General features: G+C 42.3%; 3 protein-coding genes across 3 annotated transcripts; 2 read left to right on the top strand and 1 right to left on the bottom strand.

The window, feature by feature from the left end:
• Positions 1–1840: 1840 nt before the first annotated feature.
• loxl5a (lysyl oxidase-like 5a) lies at positions 1841–5638 on the top strand. The gene is made up of 7 exons (XM_036521561.1): positions 1841–3042; positions 3186–3294; positions 4201–4338; positions 4626–4782; positions 4923–5018; positions 5342–5457; positions 5561–5638. The coding sequence occupies exons 1-7, from the start codon at positions 2013–2015 to the stop codon at positions 5565–5567; spliced, it is 1653 nt and encodes a 550-aa protein (XP_036377454.1). The 5' UTR covers positions 1841–2012; the 3' UTR covers positions 5568–5638.
• Positions 5639–12650: 7012 nt separating this feature from the next.
• Positions 12651–17387, top strand: mydgf (myeloid-derived growth factor). Its single transcript, XM_036554881.1, has 6 exons — positions 12651–12840; positions 13796–13846; positions 14085–14146; positions 14359–14440; positions 15597–15669; positions 15975–17387. The coding sequence occupies exons 1-6, from the start codon at positions 12667–12669 to the stop codon at positions 16052–16054; spliced, it is 522 nt and encodes a 173-aa protein (XP_036410774.1). The 5' UTR covers positions 12651–12666; the 3' UTR covers positions 16055–17387.
• On the bottom strand, positions 16512–20630 carry LOC118771264. Its single transcript, XM_036519212.1, has 3 exons — positions 19644–20630; positions 18223–18899; positions 16512–16584 (listed from the first exon to the last, which is right to left on the bottom strand). The coding sequence occupies exons 1-2, from the start codon at positions 20628–20630 to the stop codon at positions 18330–18332; spliced, it is 1557 nt and encodes a 518-aa protein (XP_036375105.1). The 3' UTR covers positions 16512–16584; positions 18223–18329.
• Positions 20631–26885: the final 6255 nt, after the last annotated feature.

Here is a 26885-nt window from a genome sequence, read left to right as displayed (position 1 = left end):
GGTGGTCCCCACATCAGGAAAAAATGTTTTCTCTGATTTTTTTTTTTATTTATTGTAAGTGAATAGATACAGGTTTAATATTAGATATGGATCTGGACGCTTCACAAAGTCTACCAACAACAGTTACATGTAGGCCTACTCTATGTGACAGTTATTCATACATAAGCAACTGTCTTCGAAATTGTGGTGAAACCCAATGGTCAAAACGATTGGTGAATGTGCAGCGCCACTATGTGGACAGTCTGATGTCCACTGACTCGAATTGCAATCTTTGGAATGTGTGATTAGTGACTTGAATCCATCGGTTTAGTCTCGGTGCAGTCTATGCAAATGAGAGTGAAGACAGCCGAACTGTATTCACCTCAAGGCCACCATTTCAGTGTTTCAGAACTTTCTCCATTTACTAGTGTTTGAATGAAACAACCACGTTTCAGTGTGGCAGCCAGGACTAACACAGTGCCTACTGTCTAGTTTTCTTTGATGGTATTCGTTAGTGTAAACACGCATGATCGGCTTTCATAGCGCTGACACAAGCTAGCACATTTAACCCAGAAATAGTTTGCACCCCTGTCTGCTGTGCTTATTTCATGATGGAGACGGTGCATAACACGTCAAGGGATGGTGTGTCCATACAGTAGGCCTACTTTCTCTATGCAGGTTTGACGCTGTTCCAACAAGTCGACCAGTTCCTTTGGGATTTTAACCTTAATCAACCGATGCAGTAATAGCCATTTTACTACGTCCTGATTTTATATTTCTTTTTGCATCCACTAAGTTACGTTTGAAATGACAATTTTCTACTGAATAGGTTGAATACGACCAACCAAAATGGAAATGTTGGCTTATGTTTACATTTGACCTAATCGGCGCTGAAAATACTGAATGACAGCAGCCAGCAGCCTTCCACAGTCTATCTTCAAGGCAACAGCTATTTCCCGTTAGAAAATATACCGAAGAATGACAACCGTGTTTTGGGGACTATTAAGAAACAGAGAGGCTTTGAATGAGCGGATGTAACGGACGGGCAAACAGAATTTAGTGCTTCATTGCCTAAAAACAGGAGCTGTGTCATGAGGCAAATGGGGGGGAAAGAAATCTTTGAAGTAGCTAGAGCGCATGTAGTGGGCGGATGAGTTGAAGAATCAGAGATTTACTGTTAAAACGGGTCTGCGTGATTGCGGGTGAATGTTACAGTCTGTTTGCGCTTTTCACAAGGAACAAAGTCATCGGATCCAGATGTGTTTGCCCTATTTGTTAAACGCTTATGTAGCCTTTTAGCCAAGTTAGCCAACTAACTCTACATCTGTCTCAGAATAAATACCTCTGGGCTATCAGTTTAAAGTCGTGAAAATCATTCATCCTGAGAACTCTTGAATATTTTCCCCATATCAATCTGTTTATCACATCAGAAAGAACGCATGATGACCATGTTGTTTAGTTACAACTTAATATAAAAATTATTTTAGAAATTATAATATGGAAGTAAATGTTTATAAAATGATGACAGCCTTCAGGGAATGCATCGAGATTTTGCCCATAATGAAAATGGAAATATAAATACAAATCTGGTATAAATTCGTGCATAGTTGTTGCACAAGGTATCATTCTAAAATCATAAACAGCCGCGTCTTAATTTGGCGATATTCGGCCACGTGCTGTATCCGTCAGCGCAGTCTCCGAATAGCCTATCACCTACGCGCAAAATTGACTTTCACTGAACAAATAACGTTGCACAACTAGTCTATTTGGTAACGAAAGAGTTAAGTCAACTAATCCTTTTAAAAGTAGCCCCAGTCTGCCACGAAACTCTAATTTCATGAAAAGTAGGCGCATTGCCTTTTCATACTTACATTCGAACTGCTTGATGATGGGGAAATGCTGCCTAACTGCATGACAGATTCGATTGCGTGCGTATGATACACACTCTATGAATCGCTACTTTTCAGAAGACACTCACATTGACAGCATTGATGCTGAAGTGAGCAGTTTTTCGTTGAAAACCTTTATTTGCCATGGGAAAGTTTTCTGTTTTGCATCTATGCCTACTTCAGTGTTTTATTCATTTGATCACTGGACAGCCATCGATGCCAGGGCTAGTGGGACCATGGAAGCACAGGATTGAATGGGAGAATAATGGTCAGGTATATAGCTTACTGAGCACCGGTTCCGAATACCACGCGCCGATACAGCGAAGAAGGGACTCTCAAATTTACCTGAGCACCAAAAGAGAATTTAATAGACACTCTCTATCTGGATTGACAAGTAGACCCTCCAGAATTAGAGAAACAACTTTAGAAATAGAAACCAGAGAACCTGATAGAAACCATGGTTCTGTTACAGTGCAACAAAGTGCATTTAACCCAGAGGCCAGGGAACTGAGGTCTGAAGCTGGGCGCTACTTGCTTCCCACCGGTCGCGCTTCGGGCGCGAGGAGTCAACCGCGTGATTCATCACCTAGAGGATGGACTGCAGATCCCCCTGGCGCACGACGCACGTCCTCACGGGCGCACTCCAGAAAAAATGCTACAGCTCCAGGGATAATTTCCGAGCTCTCGGGCAGCGGAGTCCCAAGAGGAGGAGGAGGAAATCGGACAAGGCATCACAGCACCGCAGCAGTCCCAAGAGGAATTTACGCGTTACCGTCAAGAACCACTGAGTTCACACAGGGTCGCGATGGTAGTCATATGCAGCCGGGCAGCCATGCGTATAGGCACGGGGGATCTAGAACGGCGGAAAATAACAATTCTGAAGATGAGATCGCAAGAGAAAGTGCTGAGCCTCGAAGTTATGTGGACGATTCTGAACATAACAATGTCAATGTCAATAACTATGTCAATAACAATACCAATGTTGCTGGAAGAAATGACATTTCTTCTGAGGAAACAGCAGATCCCGAAGACATGGCTGGGGATGATCCACGGAATCCCTTCAAAAACCACAGGAACACCGTTTTCTACAACATCTACCGACCTAGCGGCAGACAAAGGACTCCTGCACGCCGTCCATCTGGCTCTGGTTACGGCACGAGGTATTTTCAGAATGGTAAGGTGTAATATCTCGGTTCATCACTTTAAACATGAGTTTATTCCAGAATGCAATTAAAATGGCTATATACCTTTTGGAGACTAGCGGGCGACTAGCATTGCATCTTACTTTTTCCCGTCATGCTCGTATTTATCTTGCAGGACTCCCAGATCTTGTCCCGGACCCTTACTACATTCAAGCAGCTACTTATATCCAGCGCTTGCAGATGTATGCTTTAAGGTGTGCGGCTGAGGAGAACTGTCTAGCCAGGTAACCTCCATTGCTCTCTTTGTGTTGCAGATTTTCTAATTTTGTGATTGTGCGTTTGAAGAAGGCTCGGCGTCAGGAGAAAATGCAGAGGGGCGCAATCGCAATCCAGGGGTTGCACAAAAAGTCATAAATACTGTGTAGACATCGGGATATAAGGAGACAACTGGGGGTGCACTGAGGTCCATCTGGGGGTGCAATGCACCCCTAAGTATCCCCATAGCGCTGGGCCTAGTTTGAAGTAACAGTATGTCTGTCTGGCCAGTTTTACTGGTATTGGATTCCATCATCCCACAGTGTACACAAACTCCTTGTCACCAGTCAGTGAACAAGAGTGTAAACCTTTTAGGAGAGGATCAATAAGTGTGTCAGTGAAAATTAGTGAGAAATGCAACATGACGGGGAAACGGGTCTGCCTGTATGCTCATTTGTTTGATTAAAACAGATAGCCTGTCAATGTAATGACTGGCTGGCAATGTGTCTGGCAGACTTCCTTGGCAGTGGCATTGTAGGGTGTAGTGTAAAATGTGATGATGGAGTACATGGGAACAGCGCACGGTCTGGCAACCGGCCTGGGCTTTCACAGTTCTTGTGGTCTCTCCAGCTCTGCCTGCCATTAATTCTCATGCGTCTCAAAGTGGAACTGTCCTCTGGGCTGTATTGAAGACGAGCATTTCATTTTGTAGAATGAAACCCATGTCACGATACATTCATTAATGACAGATTTTTTTGTCAAATAAATTAGTCATTTTTTACTAGTAAGATATTGTTTCAGTTGAAGTAAAGGTGACTGACATCAGTGCCAACCTGTTTCCATTTTTGCAGTGTGTGAGAGTTAAACATCTATAAATCACATAAAATGTTAAAACCTTGGAATTGCAATATATTTTTTCATTTACTGTTTTCAAGGTCAGCATACAAGCCAAGTGTCCGAGACATTAACTACAGGGTGCTTCTTCGGTTCCCCCAGAGGGTAAAGAATCAAGGCACGGCAGACTTCCTCCCAGTGAGGCCAAGGCACCAGTGGGAATGGCATAGCTGTCATCAGTGAGTCCACACTGAACACACGTCTTCAAGCATATCTGGAAATGAACCAAAGGGAACACCTGCTGTAACTGTACTGTACTATAATTACTGCACAATTTGGGCAGTTGAGCAGCGTAGTTGTAAGGAGCAAGGCTCGTAAACCAAAGGTTGATTCAGTAGGGCAGTGCTGTTGTGCCCTTTGGCAAGGTCCTTAACCTGAATTGCTGAAGTAAATGTCCAGCTACACAAACAGATATCATGTAAAATTTCTTCCCTCCCCATCCCCATCTTTGACATCCCCCTCTCAGGCACTACCATAGCATGGAGGCATTCAGCAACTATGACCTCCTTGATGTCTCCACTGGGCGAAAGGTGGCTGAGGGACACAAAGCCAGCTTCTGTCTGGAGGATACCAGCTGTGACCCAGGCTTCCGTCGACGCTATGCCTGCACAGCGCACACACAGGTGGGCTGGAGCCTTTAATGACTAAATTCAATCGCATCTTACGAATGCTCTGAATATGATTGGCTTGGCACATTAGTGCACACTGCACTGCGAAAGTGGGTGTAAATTCCTCTGCTTAATTTGCACTTTATGTGAGGCAGGGATTGGGTCCTGGTTGCTATGACACCTACAATGCCAATATTGACTGTCAGTGGATCGACATCACGGATGTGCCGCCAGGCAATTACATCCTCAAGGTAAGGCTACAACCTGTAGTTAGTGGGTGTAAATAATTTGAGATATGTTTTTAGCAGGAAGAAATAAGTAGTATCAGACAAATTGATTCATAGATTATAGCTTTGTACACACATAACATTTTAAATTAAAACGAAATTAAACACATAAATACCCTGCGACAGTATAATATTCATTAAGAATACAGTTAATCAACACTGTGCCAGGCAGTCTGCCAGACATTATTATTAGTACTTTGCAACCAAATACTGTATAAATCACCTGATATAATTGGGGTACACTGAATGGACAATGGCGTTCGTTTGACTGCTGTTTCAATTCACAGGTGACAGTGAACCCTAATTTCCAAGTACAGGAATCAGATTTTTCCAACAATGTGGTGAGGTGTGACATCAGATACACTGGATCTCACGTCCAAGCACGCAACTGTAGGATAACTAGGTAAGGGGGACTTTACTGCAAGCATGGAAATGCCCGAACAGCATAACCAAAAAGAGGATATTGTACCTTAAATCATTGTATTTCTTTCATTGTGTCTCCACAGCAATTAATCAAAACAGTCTGCTAACAAGGTCTTCTGAAGTAGGTCTTCATACAAACTTTTTGGTGCCACATGCTTCACCAGATTTTTTAACACAGATTTTTTTGTAGAAGTTAAATTTAGGAATATTTCAAAGGAAATCCAAAGAACATTCATCATTGCCCAATGCTTCCCAGTGTTTATCTGCTGTGTACTTTTCTCCTTCATTGGGTGCACAGATTTTTTTTTTTTTTTTGGATTTTGGAAAGTTGGAATTTCTAGCTCACTCTGTTATTGAAGGGTAGCTGCCATCATTCCACTCAGCAGTGAGGTCCGTTGACATATTGTGGAAGCTGACATTTGAATAGTGTGATTTATCTAATTGAAACTGATAAGCATATGATAAACGAATATACTGTATTTGTAAATGTACTGCATTTTACTTTTTGGGTAGACAATGGTTAAATGTGTTTAAGATCACATTTTATTTAAACGTGTCTTTCACCTTAAACATCAGATCAAATGCCTTTTGGCTGCATATGCATTCTGAATACCATATCCATGTTTAAATAATGGCCAGGAGATGATGATATTCCTTTAAAACATGTTTCATGTATGCATGTATGTTTGGTTGACTTTATTTCCCACAAAATCTTTAAGGAACCAGACCGCTTTAGCAGATATTACAACTTGAATCCTTATACTGTAAAACAGTTTTGCTTCCAAGTGGTTAACTATAGTGAGATTATTTTCCTTAGTTTTTTGTATGAAATAATTATGATCTTTTAAAGTGAGTATGTTGTGTACAAGAAACACTGACATTAAAACTGAGTGGTAATGAAAATGAAAAACTGAGCCTGAGCCTTTGATCATAACCATGTTCAGACTGGGTTATCTGACTGGCAATTGGTCTTTCATGAACGCATGCATGTGTTGCATTCTTGCTACATGAATAGCTCAGCTGTGATACAAGTATTTTATATCTAAAAGCACAAATGCTAATGCTAGGGAGAAGTGGTTTGAGTAAAAATCCACACCAATTAAATTTTAACAAGATACTTTTCCCCAGGTTCAGGCAATGTCTTCTGTACCAATATATCTCTGATGAAATGTACAACCGTATAAAAACATCTAACCACAACTATGTCCTGTTTTTAATCTAAATCAATTTTAAATGATGCCTCCAACTAATTCACATTTCTCACATTTTTAACATAAGGCACTTCTTATTTTGCTCATATCTCGTCCAAATAAAGCAATCTGGTCCATTCTGTGGTTTGGTGCTCAATCCTCTGTCCAAAACACTCAGTCACTGTTGTTATAGTCCCATTGAAAAATGCTGCCTTTCTGCTGTAGACATTCCACAAGTTCTGTTCAGGGCTGTCCTCCAAGATGCCACTTTGAACTTTGTGCCCTTGACCACAAACTTGTTATGAGCCATAGTGAAAGATGTTATATGTACAACACAATGTGTAAAGAAGGCTATACAAGAAAACAAACCCTTTAAAATGTTAACGTGTATGTCCTTGCGCTGTAATTAATTAATTGGCTCTTGGCAGCGGCAAATGAGATACAGTAATTTATTTTTCTGTTTTTCTTTGTCATATTGACTATGACACCAAGCAAAACCATAACACATTTGGACACATCTCAAAAGAAGTTATATCTACTGTAAATATCCAATCCTAGTTGTGTATGCATGTAATTAACGTAGAATGTGGCACACACACCTTCAAGCAAATAAACATTCTCTGTGAAATAATGAATCAGTTGGCATCAGGGTATTGAAAAAATGTGAAAAATAAGACAAATTCAAATGGTTTACCATGGACTATCCACCAGTCAGTGCTTGCCAGATTAGCTCCAGTATGTTATTTAAACTGTCTGGGAGGACCCCCTCCCCTCAAGTCAACTCCATGCTAGCTGTCTAGGAATTCCAGACCTATATTTACCCACAGTGACAAAGTCAACCAAGGCCAAGCCTCTGAGGTATTTATTTAAAATGGTGTCTTGCGAATTACAATCATTCACCATTACCAGAGATTAACAGAGACAGCAAGTTTGGATCATGCACTGTTTTCATTTTAACAGAAAATTTTCTGAACACAGGGAAATGTGTCTTGCTCAGTGCACCTTGAAGAACACCCTGCAGGGGGGCATTGCCTTGTTTGATATTTTTGCCATTTTAAACATGCCGCGTCAAGAAGAAAAGGCCTGTTGTTTGAGCAGCTGTGTGGAGGACACACAGCTCCAATATCCAGCAAGCACACAGAATGGGATTGTTAATTGCTGCCAAACACTACAAGACAACAAAATCCGGGACACACCATGCCCTACTTCACTCTAAATGCGTCACATTCAGACAACAGGTGACTGAAGAATGAGCCATGTTATACTCTCCAGGCCATATTTCTCAGTGTAAGATATCTGTGTTGGCACAAAGTATTGCCCATAGCCTGACAGCACTGATGACCCAGGCAACACTGACAGAGATAAAGCAGTTGTAAGTACACATAAAGGCTACAGATCGTTTACAGTCACCCAGAGAAAGCTGCTAACATTAGGTCCTGAGTGTTAGACAACTAGACAAAAAAGTCACTTAAGTCAGGCACTGCAAGTTAGGTTAAGATGAATCTGTAGAGGGGGTGAGTTATTGGGGGTTATTGGTAAATGATGGAATAACAAAGTGCTTTAACAGGATCAGTTGGGTTTTGTCAAGTAGTATAACGTGCTAAGCCTCAAGGCTGTCATGTAGCAGGTTTTTTAAGCCTTCCCTGCTAAGATGGCAAGGAATAGAGAAATTCCACAGCTAACTTGTCATCCAGGGAAAGAAGCCAAATACTGCTGAGTTCAGCAGTACAGCTCACCCGCCATAACATTCTGTAAAGCACAGACTTGTGTGGGGCACTGATATAACTAGACACATTGCTTACATCAATGAAAAAATGTAAATTTGAAATGAACATCACACATTTTTTAAATAACTGTAAATTGTTTTATTTCTTAAATTATTTATTGATACAAGTTTTTGTTTTACATCAAAGTTGGTATTCAAAGTAACATGTAAACATGTAAAGTGTCAAAAAGATTACCCTGTAAAATCCTTCCAATACCTTTTCTACTTCACTGATTCATGATGAAAGCTCTCCAACGATCACAAATGCTTTCCCAATAGAGTCGCCAGATCCTTCTCAATGCTTTTACTACAAAAAAATAAGATTAGATAAATCCAGGAGCGACTCATGCTACATTACTTATATTGCAAATGTCTTATGTTGACTGTGGTATGTTTGGCCAGTAGTGCTACATGAAAGAATTGTTTTTACAACATTCCGACAAAATAATACTGACAAATAATACTGACAAAATAATTCACACCTTCAGGTATCTATAGAATGTCACTCTGTCGCCTAGAATAAGTGCAGAACTATGTCAAACTATAGACATTGCTGAAAACCTGAAAACAAAATCCATAAAAGTTTGAGGAACAGTTAACAAAAATATCTTCCTTCAGTGACAGCCGTGTCAGACACATGGTTGCCAGGCTGCAAACATCACTTAGCGGCCAAAGACACGACTTGACCTGGATGCCACCTTGGATTTTGTCTATAGCTGTCAATTCAGGGTAAAAAAAAAAAACACCAAGTGCCATTTGCAGAATGCAAATGGTCCAAAAACCGCAGAGTGCAGGGAGCCCAGTCCTGGTCTCTTATGGGTCTCAAAGAGGACTGTGTACACATTAGGGTAAACAGTAGTACTGGCGATATACATCTTAATGACTATAAATCTCAGCAAAAAAAGTTGTTATTTTTAATGGGCTAACAGATAGGTATACCAAAATATGTTTGCTCATTATTAACATTACTCTCAATTTCCTTTTCATTTCCCTACAATTTTACAGCTGAAGGCCTGTGAGTTCTGAAAGATCAGTGTTTACCTGGGCAGAACAGAGGCTCCTGCTCTCCTCAGTGTGGTAGTTAGCCCATTTACACATCATTATAGTTTAATAAGGGGACTGTCTGAAACAGAAGAATGCGCTCCTACATGTATTTTTCCCTCACAGCTCCTAAGCAAATACTTAGCAGTCAGTATGACATCTGGGCAACACATACCCATTTTTAGCTATGTGAGATCCTGTTATTTTATTATTTTTGGGCAGGCAGGTGGGACAGGGTGGAGAGGCAAGCCGGATTGGGTGGGGGTGGGGGGTTATTAGACTGAAGCTATCCTGTTGGTTTTGGTCCACGCACAGTCCTAAATACCAGCATTGTTCCACTCTCGGTCCACAAATGAGAGGTAGTAAACTCTCTCAGAGCACCATCTGTCTGACCAACCCAACAAAAATGTGCACAAGCAGATGTGATAGATGCCCTCAGATGAGTTCGTGCTTCACAGTCAACGTTAGCTGTTCACACGACTGACAACTGTGAAATTCTGTCACGGTAACCACGCCAACAGACACAGAGCACGAGCCTCACGCATTTACACAGTGCGTCATATTGTCACACTCACACCTGATAATATCACACTTTGAGCGTGGAGAATATTTTTGTTTGTTTCCATTTTAGGTTTTTGCCAAAGCATCTTTTAAAAGTGCCATCAGCAAAGAGGATGTGTTACAACCTCTCTACCATCCCACACCCTCAGACTAACTTCCAAGCTAACAATATTCTATCCAACAGTAAGTATAGTGTGTGAAAGGGGTAGCTTCTGTGTGAAGGCAAAACAAGACATTTGCAACAAAGCACAAGTCAGCCAAACACACTCTCAATAAATGGTGACTCACCGGGTCAAGCGTATAGGCTACATATGAAAACCCTAGAGACGACTCAATACACAACTGTGCCCTTGCTTGCCTTCAACCCCCTGTTTCTCGACAGCAAATCTCCACATCACCCCCCCCCCCCAACACCTCCAACCTCAAACTGGTTCTAATCTCAAACATTGCACTTCTCTCTTAGCACGCATAGACAGATTCCTCGTAGGTCAAATTAAGGTATGATTTAATTTCATCATGCTAATAACAACTACAGGGTTAGATAAAATAATGGAAACACAAAACAAAACAATGTATGAGCTGCCTTCAAAATGGCTTCAAAACTTATTGGAAACCTTATTGCTGTAATACAATCTTAAACTGTGCAATATTGGACCATTCTTCAGGGTGGAAAGCCTCCAGTTGGTGTTCATGAGGCCGCTCCTGCATCCATTTTGCAGTGTTTATGGGGGATGTTATCATACTGGAATATGGCAACATCTTGAGGAAACAATGTCTGCACCACACCTAAAATGACTTTGTGTTATTTTCCTGTAATTCTGTGGAGTAATAATCAGACCCAATCACTCCCAGGAGATGACTGCCCATACCATAACCAATCCACCACCATGTTTAAGAGTCGGGAACAGGCAATGTAAGTTGAAAGCTTCCTTCAATTTTCTCCGGATATAAACCTGTCCAGATTCAGGAAAAAGAGTAAAAGATGACTCATCAGACCTTATTACTTTCTTCCACTGCTCAAAAGTCCAGGTTTAGTACTCCTTACACCAGGTTATGTGTTGATGCACATTGACTTTGTTTACAGGAGGTTTCTGAATGGTAGCCTTACGATTAAGCCCCACTGTGAAGGTCATAATGTACAGTTTTGTTGAGACAGAATCACAGAGGTGTAGATTTGTGGTTTTTAGCAGCTATCCTGTTAATTGTCCATCTGTCCTTGTTGGTGAGCTTTAATTTGTTAACAGTTTTCCTCTTTCCTTGTTTGACATGTGTCACCATGATTTTCAACACTGCTCACCTTGACACATTAAATAATTTTGCCATTTCTATGACTGATGCACCAACTATTAATTATTTGACCTCTTTCAAAATCTGTTAGATCTCTTTTGTTGCTTTAAAAAATCACACACTTAAGATTTGATTTAAGGTGTCTTTTACTGTAGAAACATACTGGTAATCAGTAATGTCACACATGTGTAGTATCCTCCTTTCTACCTGCAATTTAGTCATTTCAAAATAGAAGTCCTTTATCATTTGGTGTTTCTGTTATTTTGTGTACCTCATGCAGTTTCGGTCTGTTCTGACAGAACAGTCTTATTATTATTATTAATTAGAGGCTTGCAACTAAATGCTCTGATTAAATTTCACTGATGCATTGAAATACATATTTTTCATAGTACTTGGTATACAAAATCCATTGTTACTGTACACACAAATCCTCTACATTAAGAAGAATTTCTTCAAAAATGTTCTTGTGTGTCAGTATTTCAAACAATGAAAATCCAAAGCATACAAAGTATTTCAGCTTCCTCATAATGCTGCACTGTGAGCCCACAGCTGACAGAATACTGTATGGGGACAAATAATCACAGTCCACACACAGACGTATTCAAAAAACGTGTCTTTTTAGTAAATTACAAGTATGTTGAATTCGACGCACCTTGAACTTTGGCCGTTAACGGAACAAGTGGCAGTTTGTACATGACATTATTTTGCTGACCTCCTGACCTACTTTTCCTCCCGCAGGCATTCTTCTCCTAGAGCATCCACAGGAGCTCGTTATGGTGTATGACTGGCAGGCAGTAAGGTGATTAATGGGTTCTGCTTCAGCACAACGTCTATGCCATATGTCTGTGTGTGTGACATCCCGATTCCAAACAGTGAGTTTCGGAATTTAATGTGAAGAGTTACAACATCCCCTTGTGGGCAAAATGTACAATGCACTGTTAGTGGTGTAATTTCTTACACTTCACATTACATTACATTCATTTTCATTTACATTCCTTTAGAGCATAGCCTCTGTATTTATTGATGTGTACTGTTTATTGTTAAAAAAAAGAGAGAGAGAGAGAGAGAGAGAGAGACAAACATTTAAAAAAACGCAAAATCATATCTTAACATACGCTACTACAATAAATATGCCGTACGGATTTATTGAAAAAAAAAAGAATCATGAACGTGTGAGATTACACGAGGTGGTGTATGAATAAACTTATAATATCTATGAACCCTGTTTGCTTCGACGAATTTCAACTCAATGCAACTCAATTGCCGGGTGCATGCGCACATCGTAGAGCAAATACCAGCTATGCACGTAAGCTACCGCCAATACGGTGGCAAATCACTTCTGCAAATGTCCAAAATGGCCTCTCCCAGCGTTAGTCGTTTCGGACCCTCAGCTCTCTTCATAGTTTCGCTAATATTCATACTATCGGTGGCATTGGCATCTTCTTCGAATGAGAGAACCAAAACGGTGGAATTCAACGTAAAACCGGGGGGAGTTGTACACAGTTTCAGTGAGAAAATCGTAAGTGAGGGGACCTGAATCCACTACTAATATAGATAGCCAGCTATCCACTCCTCATTCAGTGTACATAGTAAGACTATCTGGTTGTAGAGGAATCTGGCTACAGTTATAAAGACAATTTTAGCTGGCTTCGGCAGCTAACCAAAGTTGCTGTAACCATAATACCATGCACGAAGCCAGGCACTGAGGTTATGTTTGGAAGTCATACATTTTGCTAACGTTAGCTAAGCTAGCAAGTAGATGCGCATGCATGGGTACGTAGGTTTTTGAGAGATTTTGCTATGTCGAATGTGAAATACATGTGAGGTTGATACTCGGTATCTCTGTGTCGGTACTCTATGCAGGCGAATAAGGTCAGTGATTTTAAGTTATTGGTAAAAACTGTGATCTTTGTAACCATAGAATCACTTTGTAGGAGGTACTAGCTAGATAGCGCTTAGCCAGCTCCCTATCTGTGGTCATGATATTTAAGACATTATGTTTTGCCATATTACAAGAACAAAATATGTTTTTTTTCTTGCAGCAATAAATTCTTGAAGATGCAGATAATTCATGTTGAATATTCTGTTTTGTGAGCAGAAAAGCCGATAACAATGAATTAAAATCACCCACGAAGAGAGTGACACGTCAGTGCGGAAGCGCAATTGACAGGGCAGCTTTTCATTGGTTAGGGGCGTAGCTATCCGATACACATGCCCTCATTATGATAGTATCAAAGTTAGATGTTAGTAGTTTAATAATGCCGTCTTGCTGCTTGTGAGTTCATTCAAGCTAGACTGTAGGTCTACTCTGTTGTGAATATGTGAAGTGGAATCAAGAAAGTTTGTGTAAACCTCCATGCCTGAACCCTGCTTCCAGTTGTAGGCAGCTAAGAATGATCTTAACTACTCAGGTCGACAGTGGGGTGAACTTTGGTTAACAGTTTTACCTTGCCCCGGTGCATCTTTGTTCACAGAGAGAATATGAATGTTCTTTCACGTACGCATCTCAAGGCGGGACCAATGAGGTGAGTTATACAACAACCTCCACCAGGTCCTTTTCTGGTTTGCGTGACACTTGGGTAATGGTCAGTGATGCCCTTGAATTTTAATATGTAAAATTTGGATACATTTTAAATGCAGTTCTCCTTCCTACCAAAGTTGATAGCTTGGAAAAGGAAGAATGGTAGCTGTATGCGTCAGAAATTCTGTCCAGGAGACGAGAGGTCTTTTTTTTACAGCTACACTGATGTGATGTTTTTGCAGCAATGGCAAATGAGCGTGGGCCTCAGTGATGACGACAGCCTCTTCTCCTGCTCTGTGTGGAGGTAAGTGCTGCTGGAGTAGTGTTGAATCATCTATCCATTAATATAAAAACACACAGCCTGGGATATTTATAATTCTTGTCCTTGGTGAGTGACTGTGTGGTGCCCCTTTGAGATTCCCTCACAAGCCTGTCTTACTTTGAATACTCTCAGGGGGGAAAACTGGGATGTTTGAACTGGGTTCAGTTGTAAATCCTTTCTCCTCCTCTGTCTAGACCCCAAGGGAAGTCCTACCTGTTTTTCACACAGTTTAAAGCCGAGGTGAAAGGAGCCAAGATCGAATATGCCAGCGCATATGTAAGTACAGCATTGATTGGTAGAAGCTGATGACTGGAATTTCAGACTTAATCCTTTTTCTCTCTCTCTGTACTACTCTGAAGCTTGAATCTGGAATTACATCCTTGTATGACACATGGAGCTATAAAGTATTAGCAATAACAGTTTGTGTAGTAGGAATGTACCATTTATCTGCTGTGGCTCGTGCAGCTCTACAGTGGCAACAGCAAGGGTTTGTATAGGAGTGGACCGTGGAGGGGTATGCAGTCTCAAGACACTTGACTGAAGAGGGTGGGAGTTCACGCATCCTCAGAGCTTAAATAGAAATCTGTCTGTTTTTAGATAAGCTAGGGAGTAGATGTTGCCTTTCTGTGCAAGCCCAACGGATGTATCTAGCTAACCCCCCTCCACACCACCCCCGATTCACTGGACTCTGAATGAGTCGGTGACGAATGTAACTCATTCCTGTCCCACTGTACGTTTCCCAGCTTTCCCTTAACATTACAGACTGTAGCGTTGTCTGTCAACCTCCAGACATGTTCTGAAAGCCTTTCCTTACAGTTAAGAACATGGTTCCATTTAATATGTGCATTCACAGCTCTGTTTAGTAGGGACAGAAATGTAGCGATAATGGGTAAATAAAAGAACCGAGACATTTAGTGAGTGTTTTAGAAAGGTTTGTTTAGTCAGTGTGTAGCTTTACAGGTTTTCAAGTGCTAAGCTTCTGAAATTTTCTTGGATTGCCCTGAATTTCTTCAGAGAATCTATGGGTTATGCCGCCAGGCTTTACAGACGGCTCTCGCTTCAGTCAAGCTGAGCTAAAAAGCAGGCTTAAAGGAGTGTCCAGGAGCAGCAGAACTGCTCAGGAGTGATCAGGTGTCGTGTACTGTGGTCTCAGAGCGCTCCCTTTTAAAGTGCCTCCATTTCCAGGATGAAATCCGTATCACAGGGACCATTCATAATTTCTTTTTTGCTGGCATCGTTCCCTGCACAAAGAGAATTGACAAATTAATTGACAAGCTGTTAAAAAAAAAAAAATCGAGCACTCAGGAGGCACAAGTACCCCTCCCTGCCCTTGTCACTCTTCACTTTCATTTCCCCCTTGCTCCAGTTTCTCCCTTTCATCTCATCTCCCCAGCCGCTCCTCTCATCTCCTCTTCTTCCCCTCCCCTCCCAGTCACAGGCAGGTATGGGAGGACAGAAGGATGTGCCGTTGAAGGAGGAGGAGTACACTGTGGGAGACCACACAGGTAAGACCAGCGTTGCCCACTGTCGCTACCCTGACCCTTTCTCTGGCCGCCTCTGACACTTAGGCTGTGAAAGCTGTCCCTCTGTCCCTGGTTCCCAGTCTTTATTGTGGCCTTATTGAGGGTCTCTTCTCAAGTCCGTAGATCAGTCCAGGGCATTTTTTGACAAAGTATTTATAACAGTCAGTCAGATGCTTAGACCCTTTATGTTTCCCCTACTAATGCGTTCGTGCACCTATTGTTTGTTCAAACATTGTGCCAAGTGATACTGAGTTTTCACTGTTTTCCATCCTCTCTTGCTCCTCCAGTGACCCATAAAGATGGGAAGTTCCGCGCAGAACTCTCTAAATTGACCATCATCGGACGGACACGCCACGATGAACTCTGACTGGCGGGGACGTCTGGCTGAGTTCAGAGCCTGTTTTCAGAGCACATCTGACAAGGAACTGAGTACACTCTTCCATTCCTCCCTGGTGCGCACCATGGTCCAGGAGGGGTGTTATTCAGTCTCAACAGAAAATATATGGACACCTGAACTTAGTGGTTTTCAGCTTGTCTGTAGATTAAATCATTTGAAATGTTGTTTTCATATTGAGCTGTATAATAAGACTTGAAGTATATTGCATTCTGAATGATGAGGATGGAATGGGATGCTTCGGGTTGGGGCTTTAGGAATAGATGTGAGGGGACATGTCTAGTGTCAAACTCTGGGAATGTTTTGTAATCTCTAGTTTTTCAATTAACACACATCAAAAACATATATATATGCAAAGTGTCTGAAAAATCTGCCTCAAATTTAAGCAAACCCAGTCATTATGCATATGCTTACCATTCTGTGGCAAGGAACAGAGTTCTTCGGTCCAGAAATCCCCATCATCACATGACAGTGTCACGCTTATCCTACACCAGTAAGCATCACTGTGGATACAACAACGTTCTGCTTAGTAATGGCAGGCATTAAGAAGGACAGTCCATTCTTTTTTCTTTTTTTACTTCCTTTTTCTACTCATTGTTATTTTGATTTACTGGAGAAACTGATATCCCAAATAAATTAATATTGTCATAAGACTGGGTGACTGACTTGTGTGTTTCAAATTTCTCATGGGTTAAATTGTGGGTGTCAGCATGTTTTGATTCAAGCTTCAAAAAGGGCAGGAAAATTCCCATGCTTTGATGTGGTAATTTCCCTCCCTCCAGGGGTATGATTAGAAACCAATCAGATTGTATAAGGGCAGAGATGGATAGGCACTGAAGCAAGTTACATTGTAAAAGCTTTCTTTCGGTTCTGACTTTGATTTTGATGGGGATGAAATTCATTGTGTACACTGTTCAAGCATTTTTCCAATAACTCCTCTGGACCTGCTAGATGCCAGGATTCTTAAGCATCCAATCTAACACTAATAGTTTTTTTTCCTTATATTACAGAAATGATATTCTCCCATATTACACAAAATCTTTAAACCTCATATTGATTTGTACCCTTCAACTCCTCCAAATTATCAAATCTCAGTAGCAATGAAATATCAGTACACATATTGGTACACAAATATTGCAGACCATCATCTGTGTATAATTGGGAGGGAAGGAGAAATAGTTTTGTTGAAAAGATGTCAGTTGTATACCTCACGTGTTCTGAAGAAAGTTCACAGACAAGTTTTTGGAGCTTTCTTGGTCTGGCTCCTAACTACAAATTTGTCATTATTATCGGCCATCTGCAATCACTCCATGTGCTTACCTTCAGTCTCTCTGTGTTTATGTGACCATCATAACTGTAACAGGAACAGAGTTTGTTTAATACAGGGCTAGAATACATTCCAGCCCTCCATGATTAAAACCAGATTAAGAGCTGGACAAAATGAAACTTGGCTGTTGTCATGAGAAAAAATCTCCACTAGAGGGCAACTGTTTAAACATTGTGCTTAACATGATTTTGAATATTTTCTAAATGACTATGTATTATGACTGAGAATGTCTTTTTGACTGTGACCAAAAACAGCAACATAAATAATGAGCAGTAAATACGAGTCAATTGTAAAAATTGATTATAGTGCACATGGGGTATTTGTATCTATTAAATAACACTGCAGAATGGCTCAAAAGGTGAGTCATGAACTTCTGGTAAATGTTTACATCCACACTGTGGGCTGTGCGCTTGTTAAGTCTGTGCTCTGAAGGCACTCATCCATACCTCATGTTTACAGAGCGCAGATGGAGATTGTGGTAGGGTCGAGACATGCGGTGGAAATGAGATTGCATCACCAGCAGAGGCCCTCGGAAGGGTCTGATTCATTCCTGGTCAGCCTTTGTCAACATCTTAAAAAATTTCCCGGCACTGATGACAGCGTTAACTGAAAATCATGTGACAACAACAAGCTATTTTCACTTCCTGTTAGGCTGCGTAAGCATCTTAGTGTGTGAGCGTCTGCACAAGGCACATTTATGGCCTCAGCGAGGCCACCAGCTGCTGTGCCGTTATGTGACCAGTTAACAGTGGGGATCAGCTGCGTGGCACAGCCAGAGAACGGGCACAGCAGGTGGCTCTGGTGCTGTACTCACCGTGAGGTGCCCGTCACCTTGTGCTCTCTGGCCCTCTGTCCATCTGGCAAGGCCCGTCTCGCCGACCGCTGCGGAGCTCCATGGCCCTGACGCTCTCTGCCGCCCCCTCACACCATGGTGGAGAGCAGTCTGCGCTTGGTGGGGTAGGGCGGCGCCTTCAAGGACTCTTTTCCCTTCCCCATCTTGGCCACCTGACCGTTGTAAGGGTACGGAGGAGGTTTCCTGCTTCTAGAAGCAGTTCTTCCAGGCTCATGTGTGACCGCCTGACTCTGACTGATTGGCTGACAGGTTGGTTTGGAAAGGGCTGGACAAGATCCATCTTTGTCCCTGCGAGACTCTTGGTCTTGGCCTCTGAGTGGGGTTTGGGGAGGGTTTGCTGTGGCTGGCGCACTTATTTGATCCTGAAGAGGGTCCTCGCCTGTACTTGGTGCCGCTGCCTGGTTTGCAACGACAACAGATGGATTGAGTGCAGGGGGGGTCGAACGAGTCGGGGTGCTTTTGAGCGAGGTGTGGTCGGCATCCGCCTGCCTTGACGTGCGGTCTTCGATCATCTTGTGGCTGGACACCATGACCCCGCTGGAGCTACTGCTGCAAAGCGTGTCACTGGGGAGACTGTTGCTAGGCTCCTCTTCACCAAGGTCAATGTTGGAGGTCAGCAGCTCAATCTGTTGGACCACCTGTGTGGGAAATGGCTATGCAGTGTCAGTGCACATTTACTCAGTCAGACTGCTCCACACGCTCCTAACACCCTCCAAGGCAACACTCATGCCAAGCGGTCTTCTAAAAGTGATTAGACTGTATTAATGAGATGCAGATGCAGCGAAAAGAGCAAGTGACATGGCAGTTTCACCAGGTGAACGTGAAGCAGAGAGGCTTTTCCATAAATAGATTATGTCCATGTTATTCCAGCTGCTCCCCTCTCAGCATCCGTTGGTGAAGTGAGTGAGCGAAAGGTGCTGCCGAGCATCACTTTCGACCGTTTCATACAATTGGTAAATGGAGCATATCAAACAACAAAACGACACCCCTATTAATATTTCAGACAGTCTTCACTTCACTGCAGTTGCATGCGGCCACACTCCAGCATGGACATACTTGGCAGCATCATATACAGTAGAGATTGTGAAATAGTTTTTAATAAAAAACAGATCATTCTGTGCTAGCTTTCTCCTAGGGAGCACAGTTCCTTCGCTCTGACAGAAAGTACAGGAAGATTTTAGTTTTGTATTTATGAAAATTCTATGATAAATGATGTCATGGTACTAATAGATGCAAGAGGAAAACTTAAGAAGTACTGAAGTATCGAAGGACAGCCACAGCAGAAGTCTACCGAGTGACTGCAAACCCTCTGAGGGTTTGCTGCTAATCCTTTAATAAAAGTTCGATATCAGTGTAGTAAAGGGATGCATAAACATTCTTACCTCCTTCATCTCCAGATGGACCTGTTTCAGGCCCCCTAAAACCCCCTCGAGGTCACCCACCACCCGTCGTATCTGGTCCCGGATGGCTGCCTGGCTCATCTTCGGCCCATCAAAGCCTGATTCCCTGCTCTGTCCCTGCTCTGAACTGGCGTGTTTATTTTGGCTGTCAGTTGTGTTACTACTGGGCCAACACAGACCTCTCTGTCTGGTGCAGTCCAGCTCTATTTGAGGAACTTCTGTTGAGAAGATAAGTCCTTGGACAGAGCTAGGCCCATTGCAGCCCTGCTCTGGTTGATTCTTTGGTTTGGTCAAATCTCTAAGGCTATGATTAGACTTGATATATTCCTGGCCACGGTGAAAGGTGGAATTTGAGCCATAGTGTCTGTCAAATCCATGTGCTGCTGCACTTGCCTGCCCAGATGAATTTAGCTCCCTCTGGCAGTCCTCTCTTGCATAGCCCCAAAACCGTCTCCGCACCATATAACCAGGCACTCTATAGCTTTGGTGACCTTTGAACCCTATGGGTGGGGGTGGCACATACTTCCTTCCAGAGGGGTGTGGCTCAGTCTGGTAGCCGCGGCTGGTGCAGGCATAGTCGCTGAAGTGTTCCCTCACAGGCACGCTGTATCTCTGACGTGGTTCTGGAGCCTGGTTCCACCTGGCAGTGTTCGACTCCCTGGGGACACTCTGGCCAACAGAGTCTGGCAGTGTGCAGCGTTTCTGCTGGGCTAAAAGCAGCTTTCTCTGAATATTCTGTCCATCAAAGTTTGTTTCAGTCCTCTCCTTTTCTTGAGCATTTCCCTTTTCCTCCACAGGAGCTGTTTCTCTCCTCCTGTCCGGCGGGAGGAGGCTGGCTTCCGCCTGTCTGCTCGGCCCCATGTGTCCCGTGTCCCTCTGGACCGTGACCCCATTGTGGAGCCAGCGCTGGGGATTGTTGTTGTGCTGAAAAACTCTGTGCTTCCCCAGCTGTCTGCTGTCTGAAAACATGATGTAAACAGTCCAGTCGCATGAGGAGAACTTCTTAAAGACTGAGCGTTTTCCTCCCTCTTCCCGCCCAAGCCATTCGCATAGGCTGGTTTTCTCATCTGCCACTCTCTCTCTCTCCTGCTCTCTCTCTCCCCCTCTCTCTCTCCCAAAAACTTTCTTCCGCTCCGTTTTTTCGCCTCAGAATTGCCCCCTTCTCATATTACCTTGCTTTGCCTGTTCATGTTTTCCTCTGGCTTTTTCCCTCTCTTACTGGACCCTCCCTCACTCCCTCCCTCCCTCTCACTCCTTCACCCGGCTGCCCTCTCTCCTGCTGTGGGCCTCTGTCTTCCTCTCTCTTTCCTTGCTTTTCTGTCTCAATCGCTCTCGCTCGCTTCCTGTCTCTCTCTCTCTCGCTCCCCCTCCTGCACTGCGCTGTCTCCCTTTCTCGCTCTTTCTTCCTCCCACTCTTTCTCGCTGCCGTTCCCCCCCACCCTCTCTCTCTCTCTCTCTCTCTCTCTCTATCTCACTCACTCACTCACTCACTTACAGACTCCTGTCTACCTTCAATCAAGTTCCCTGCTTTTTAATCCCTGGTAGACGCCGCGTCTCCACGTGAGCCCCCAGCTCCAGCTCTGATCTGATTACTCCTGTTCTGGCTCAGCACGCACCAATTAAACACAGCCTGGGATTCCAGAGCGAGAGACTGGGGGGGAAGAGGAGGGGGAGGTGGGGCTTTAGCTGGGGACAGAACAGGCAGGGCAGAGTTCCACGCAAGAGGAAGAAACACGTCCTAATAGTGAAAGCACAGATGCCCTCAAAATCACTCCTGTCCCCCTTACTAGCTGGTTGTAGGTGCTGCATTGCCTACTCTGCTGGATGAAGTCATTCTGATTTGCTTGCTTTGAGTCCATCCCTCCTGCAGCAGCTGCCATTCTCTCTGCGATTCAAGTCACACCTCCTCTTTGCAACAATCAGCATTACTTTGCGAGGCTCTGACAATCTCACTGATCCCTGGATGTCTGTTACTCACTCTCCTGCGCCACCAGCCCCTCTCTAGCTGCATCCAATGTTGCGTTTTTCACAGGATAGCTTAGAACAGCCTCAATTGCCCACTCTCCTGTTGTTTTAAAGTGCTTCTCTTTCAATTAAACAGCAAGCCAGACCATTTCTGAATAATTCTCTTTGATGTCACACAGTGACAAAATCAAAGGATAAGGTAAAATTGCTACTTAATGCCTTAAAACATTTCAAAGATACTTATTTTCACAAATGAAATACATCGTGAGGCACTGGTGATATGTGCAAAGCAGACATGCTCAGCTCACCAATGATCTGAATAAAAACGAACTTGGAGCAACAAGGAGCAAGGGAGATTAATCCATCTAAGCTTTACTTAAAAATACTGAAATGCTGTCACATCTGGATCAGATAAGGGAAAAAAAAATCTATGCATGCACACACACGTGTGCACACACACACACACACACCCACACAGAATGTCCCCCCAGATGGTCTTTTTCTCATTGTTCTCCGCACATACACCTGTATCAGTTGTAGATGACAGAATTTGTCTGTGCTAGACTCGAGAGTTGTGCAGCTTTGATTCCTTCAGCCTCTAGGCACTACACACCAGCCAGCCTGCTGTGCATTGTGCATGACTAAGAGAGAAATCTAGAATAAAACCTCATTTTGTACTCAGCGTGGACAGCTGAGTACCTGAAGCAGTCGCCTTTTGAAAACAGTAACAGTGCATCTATCACCCAGGTGGACCTCCTCTCCATCCATTATGACTCTCGTAATTCTGTGCTTAAACCCACCCATATCCAAGTGTTACACAGTATCAGGGCTCTCCTGGTACAAAGACAGACTCCTGCCTTTGTACACACACTCCACCGTGAATGAAGTACCACTGAAGGGCTTACATAAGCTCACACCATTACCTTTGTGTACAGGCCCCACTTGTTTTCGACGTGGCTCAGTAGAAATATGTTCAGTTTGAACATATTCCTACTGAGTTTGAAACCTCAAAAATCAGTGGGTAAAAAAGTATCTGCGCTTACATCCTAACTCAATAGCTGAGGCCTGGAGACGACAGTACAGAACACTTGAGACTGAGATCCAACAATTATGTAAGGAGCAACTTTTTACACTTCCTCAAGACACCTTTCATCTTCGCAGTCCTATGTAAGAAAACCACTCCAACCACTCTGTGTGCAGAAACTGAAGTGCAACAAGCTCTTCATCTGATTTTAAATCAAAGTGGTAGAGCTAGGGGACCAAACCTGACTGCATTTGGCACCCTGAAATGTACTTAAAAATGCATTCAGAAATGCAGAAAAAATGTACCACTCAATCTGCTAATTACTTAGGCTAAGGCTAATGACTTTTCAAAACTAATCAGATGGTCCTTCTGTATCAATCTGCCTGTTGGTATACACACACACCCACACACTCATGTCCTAGACCAATGAAATGAGATTTATTTTGCTTCTGAACAACCTTGCTTGGTTTGCTTGCTGTTTTCATCTTCAAAAAACATGTCACATATATTTATTAATATGAGTCCACTTAGAGGAGATACAAAGAACAGCATTTTACTATTGTAAGCACACAATATTCACCAGTAATAATGTTAGTGTTGACATCTGTTGGTGTGACACCTCCACTGCTAAAATTATTGTATTTCTCCACAGTCCAACGTTGGTTGTGTACTTGGACAAATTAATACCAACACTGTGCAGTGTATTATGCTATAGTGGGTGCTGCTAACTCTTGTGCATTTCTAATCACACCCTGCTGGCATTGTTTCGTAACACCACAGCATTTGATAGCCTACCCTACGACATTAACGTTTCAACACCCAGTCTTTTAGACTAACACAAGCCATGTACTCATCTTTAAAAACTTACATTAACTGACAAAAGCTGACAAAGGTGAAATGATATCTACCATCATCTGTCAATGAGGAACCTTGAATGCAAAAGTGAAGGGAAAATGCACCAGACATAAAACAGGATGCTTAAAATGTTTTTTTTTCTGTTAAATAACAAATTTAACCATTCATTGTAGGAGATTTGAGATCTGAGCCTTTCAGGGTTTCCATCCCTATTCTGTAGTAAGCTGTCAGGTCTGCTACACACTGAAAGGCCCTGCTGCAGTGTCCCCTGATCTAAACTAATCCTGAACCACTCTGGACAAAAAACCAGGACAATCAATAACTTTTAACACATCACACACACACAAAGATGAGACTAAAATAGCTCTTCTTTTTTTTTTTTTTTAAAGAAACTTTCTATATTTGGAATGAAAGATGAATGGGTGCTGGGGAGAGTACGAAGATGGCAAAACCGCAGTTAGTCATCCATTCAGGGATGAGTAGGGGCGAGGAAACAAAGGCAGGATGACATCCGTGCCTTTTATCAAAGCTACAAAAATAATAACGGTAAAGAGCGTGTGCCCGTTTGGGGGGCATCAGACATGGACAATGCCGCAAACAGGGACTACAGGAGTAATCTTCTTTAGTTATTTACAGAGGATGAGGGCGTTATCTAGAATGTTAGAAATACTGGCAATTTTCACAATCATGTTTCTATGGAAACCAGTTTCATAACCACTTTTCATAAATGCACTAAACTGCACAGCAATGTACAGTTTGGTAATTAACCTTCATAATTGGCCACTTAAAGTTCTTTTTGAGAGAAACCATTCAAACCTTTAATCACACCTTGCAAAAATGTCTGGGAATATAAAAATGTCAGATTGGCAAAGATGAGTCCTGTTTTTAATTGGTGACATCATTAGCTCATACAAGGCCTGTTCTAAAGAAACGCAAAAGATTGTCTAAAGCTGAATTCATTTCCTGCTGGGGTTAAGACACAAGAGAGGAAAGTACTCAGGTCCCATCAGTGAATTTCCAAACTTCATTTCCGGTTCACTGCCATTCGGTATTGACCTGTGACTAGCATCTGTTTGCTGGACTCTGATAAACGAGATTACCAAAGCCCAAACCCTCGGAAAACAAAACAAAACAAAAAGAGGCTTTGTCGCTAGGAAGCAACTTTTCTAACACCGACACGAGCCTAACCGTAGGGAAAAGACCAGCTGTAAACAGAGATTTACAGCACTCAGCCCTCCCTGGCAGTGCAAGATTTACAAAACCTAAATGAGCTCAGCAGCACACAGACAGCTGAGGTTACCTCAAAGAAAAGACAAACAATTTATTGAATTTTTTTTTTTTTTTTAAAAAGAGTACACATACATTTTCCTGGAAAAGGAAGGCACACTAAACAAAACAACGGTATTTACATACACATTTGTTCTTGAAAATCAAAAATAAGATTAACAATAATAATCAAACAGTACAAATATGACACGAGTCACAATATGGAACCCTAATGATTAGCGTGTAAAGAGTTTTATGTAAAATATGCAAAGCTGATATATACTGGTCCGATTCCTTTGCACTGCTCAAAACCTGTGTTTCTATGGTGAGCACAAGCCGTCTGAGACATAACCCTGAGAAAAGTGTTGGGGAGATCTACATGCAGACTCTCAAGAAACAAAAGCAACTAATGGCATCTAGTTATCACACTACTTTCCCTTTTTTGTAAGCAGCACCTCTGTAATCAGCGCATTGTTGCAAATCTTCCACAAAACAATGAAATGTTTCCAAGAAGGTATATCCATCAGTTTCCTGGTAAAATAAAAAAACACAATAGTTCATAAAACCAATACATCAGTAAATAGGGCTAGGAGTTGCGTTTCAGAGATTAACAAATGGAAATAATGACACTGACAGTAGAAAACAGAGACAAGAGGGTAGCTGCACACTGAAGTGCCGTTTACCTTGAAAGTGCATCTGAATGTTGGTGCTGCAGTTGACGAAGGGGGAAAACTCTCTTTGGCAAAACTTTTGCATGCTTAACATTTCAGTGACAGAGTAACTAGTCAGCAAAGGGAAAAGTGAGTGCATTTCCCTTCCTACGAAGTCATTCCACAAAACACGCACAAAGTCACAATAGAGAGGAATCATTTAGACAGGCTCAAAAATATAAACGAATCACATTAATGTCACATTAACAAGAAAGGAAGTCCCTTATAAGCTGGGGATTATGAATACAACAGTCAGTATTGGACTTCATTTCCTGGACAGAGCTTCCCTATAGAAGTGAGAACTCACCTCTACTCCATCACATTAAACGGGGTCGTGTAAGTCATAATGAAAGGGACACTGTGGAGTGGTGGACAACAGGGTTGAAGCTGTCTGTAGTGCAGGCTGAACTGAAAGGAAAGTAGGCCTATGACACATAATGCAACTTTTGCTACTCTATATATGACTACCATGTTCCTTCAACTCTTGCTTGGATGTCTGGGCAACCAACGACGTTTTTGCTGCATTAAGTTGAGCAAGCTCAACGTCTGCCTGCAAAGCCTGTTGTACTTCTCACATCCTTCCCGTTCTACCTTGTTGTCATTCTGTGATGCAATATGGAAATTCTGCATGAGACATTCAAGATCTCTATACTTATACAGTGTTTACATTGTAGCTGCAGTATAGTACAGACAAAAGCATAAATGCAGTATGAGCTAACAGTACAATGAGGCTAAGGATGTACAATCATCTTAATAGTGTGAAGATTCTAGCTGGACCAGATCCACTGACTTTTATATGCATGCAAGTGTCACAGATATATTTCTTCAAAATGAATATAAACCTTTACAGAATAAATCACACTGACACACTCCGTGTGTCCAATCTTATAAAACAATTCTTCAGAAATACCTTCAATAATGTGAGATTACTGTGAGTGTTACATCTTGCCTAGAGAAGCAACCCATCCAACCAGATTCCTCACTATTCAATCCCAAAATTGCAGCAGCCAATAAAATCTGCTATATTGTAGCCTTCAGAAATTCTTAACATGGCCAACTACCAATGGTCTAACACATAATTTCATACATTTATTCATAGCACTTACAGCTTTCTTTTTGGAATTTTGCTTTTTTGAAGAGTTAAAAAACTGATGCAAGGACAACAGAAAAAAGACAGTTCAACGACAATATATTGCCTTCCAGATGGTATATGAAATGACAGGACTGAAACCTGGGTACTGTACATTCATCAGCATCTCCAGCTCCTCTTTGGGATGAAGAAATGGAAACACAATGGGAGACATTTCTCCAGCTGCAAACATCCTTCAGTGTAGCTTGCGAGGGGACACACAAAAGAACAAAACAATGTAAAATGTTCACATACAATTATAAAAAAAGACGAGC

Source organism: Megalops cyprinoides, chromosome 2 (assembly GCF_013368585.1).
Source record: "Megalops cyprinoides isolate fMegCyp1 chromosome 2, fMegCyp1.pri, whole genome shotgun sequence".
Lineage (NCBI taxonomy): Eukaryota > Metazoa > Chordata > Actinopteri > Elopiformes > Megalopidae > Megalops > Megalops cyprinoides.
Note: the sequence above shows the minus strand (reverse complement) of the source record. Positions and strands in the feature narration are given on the sequence as shown.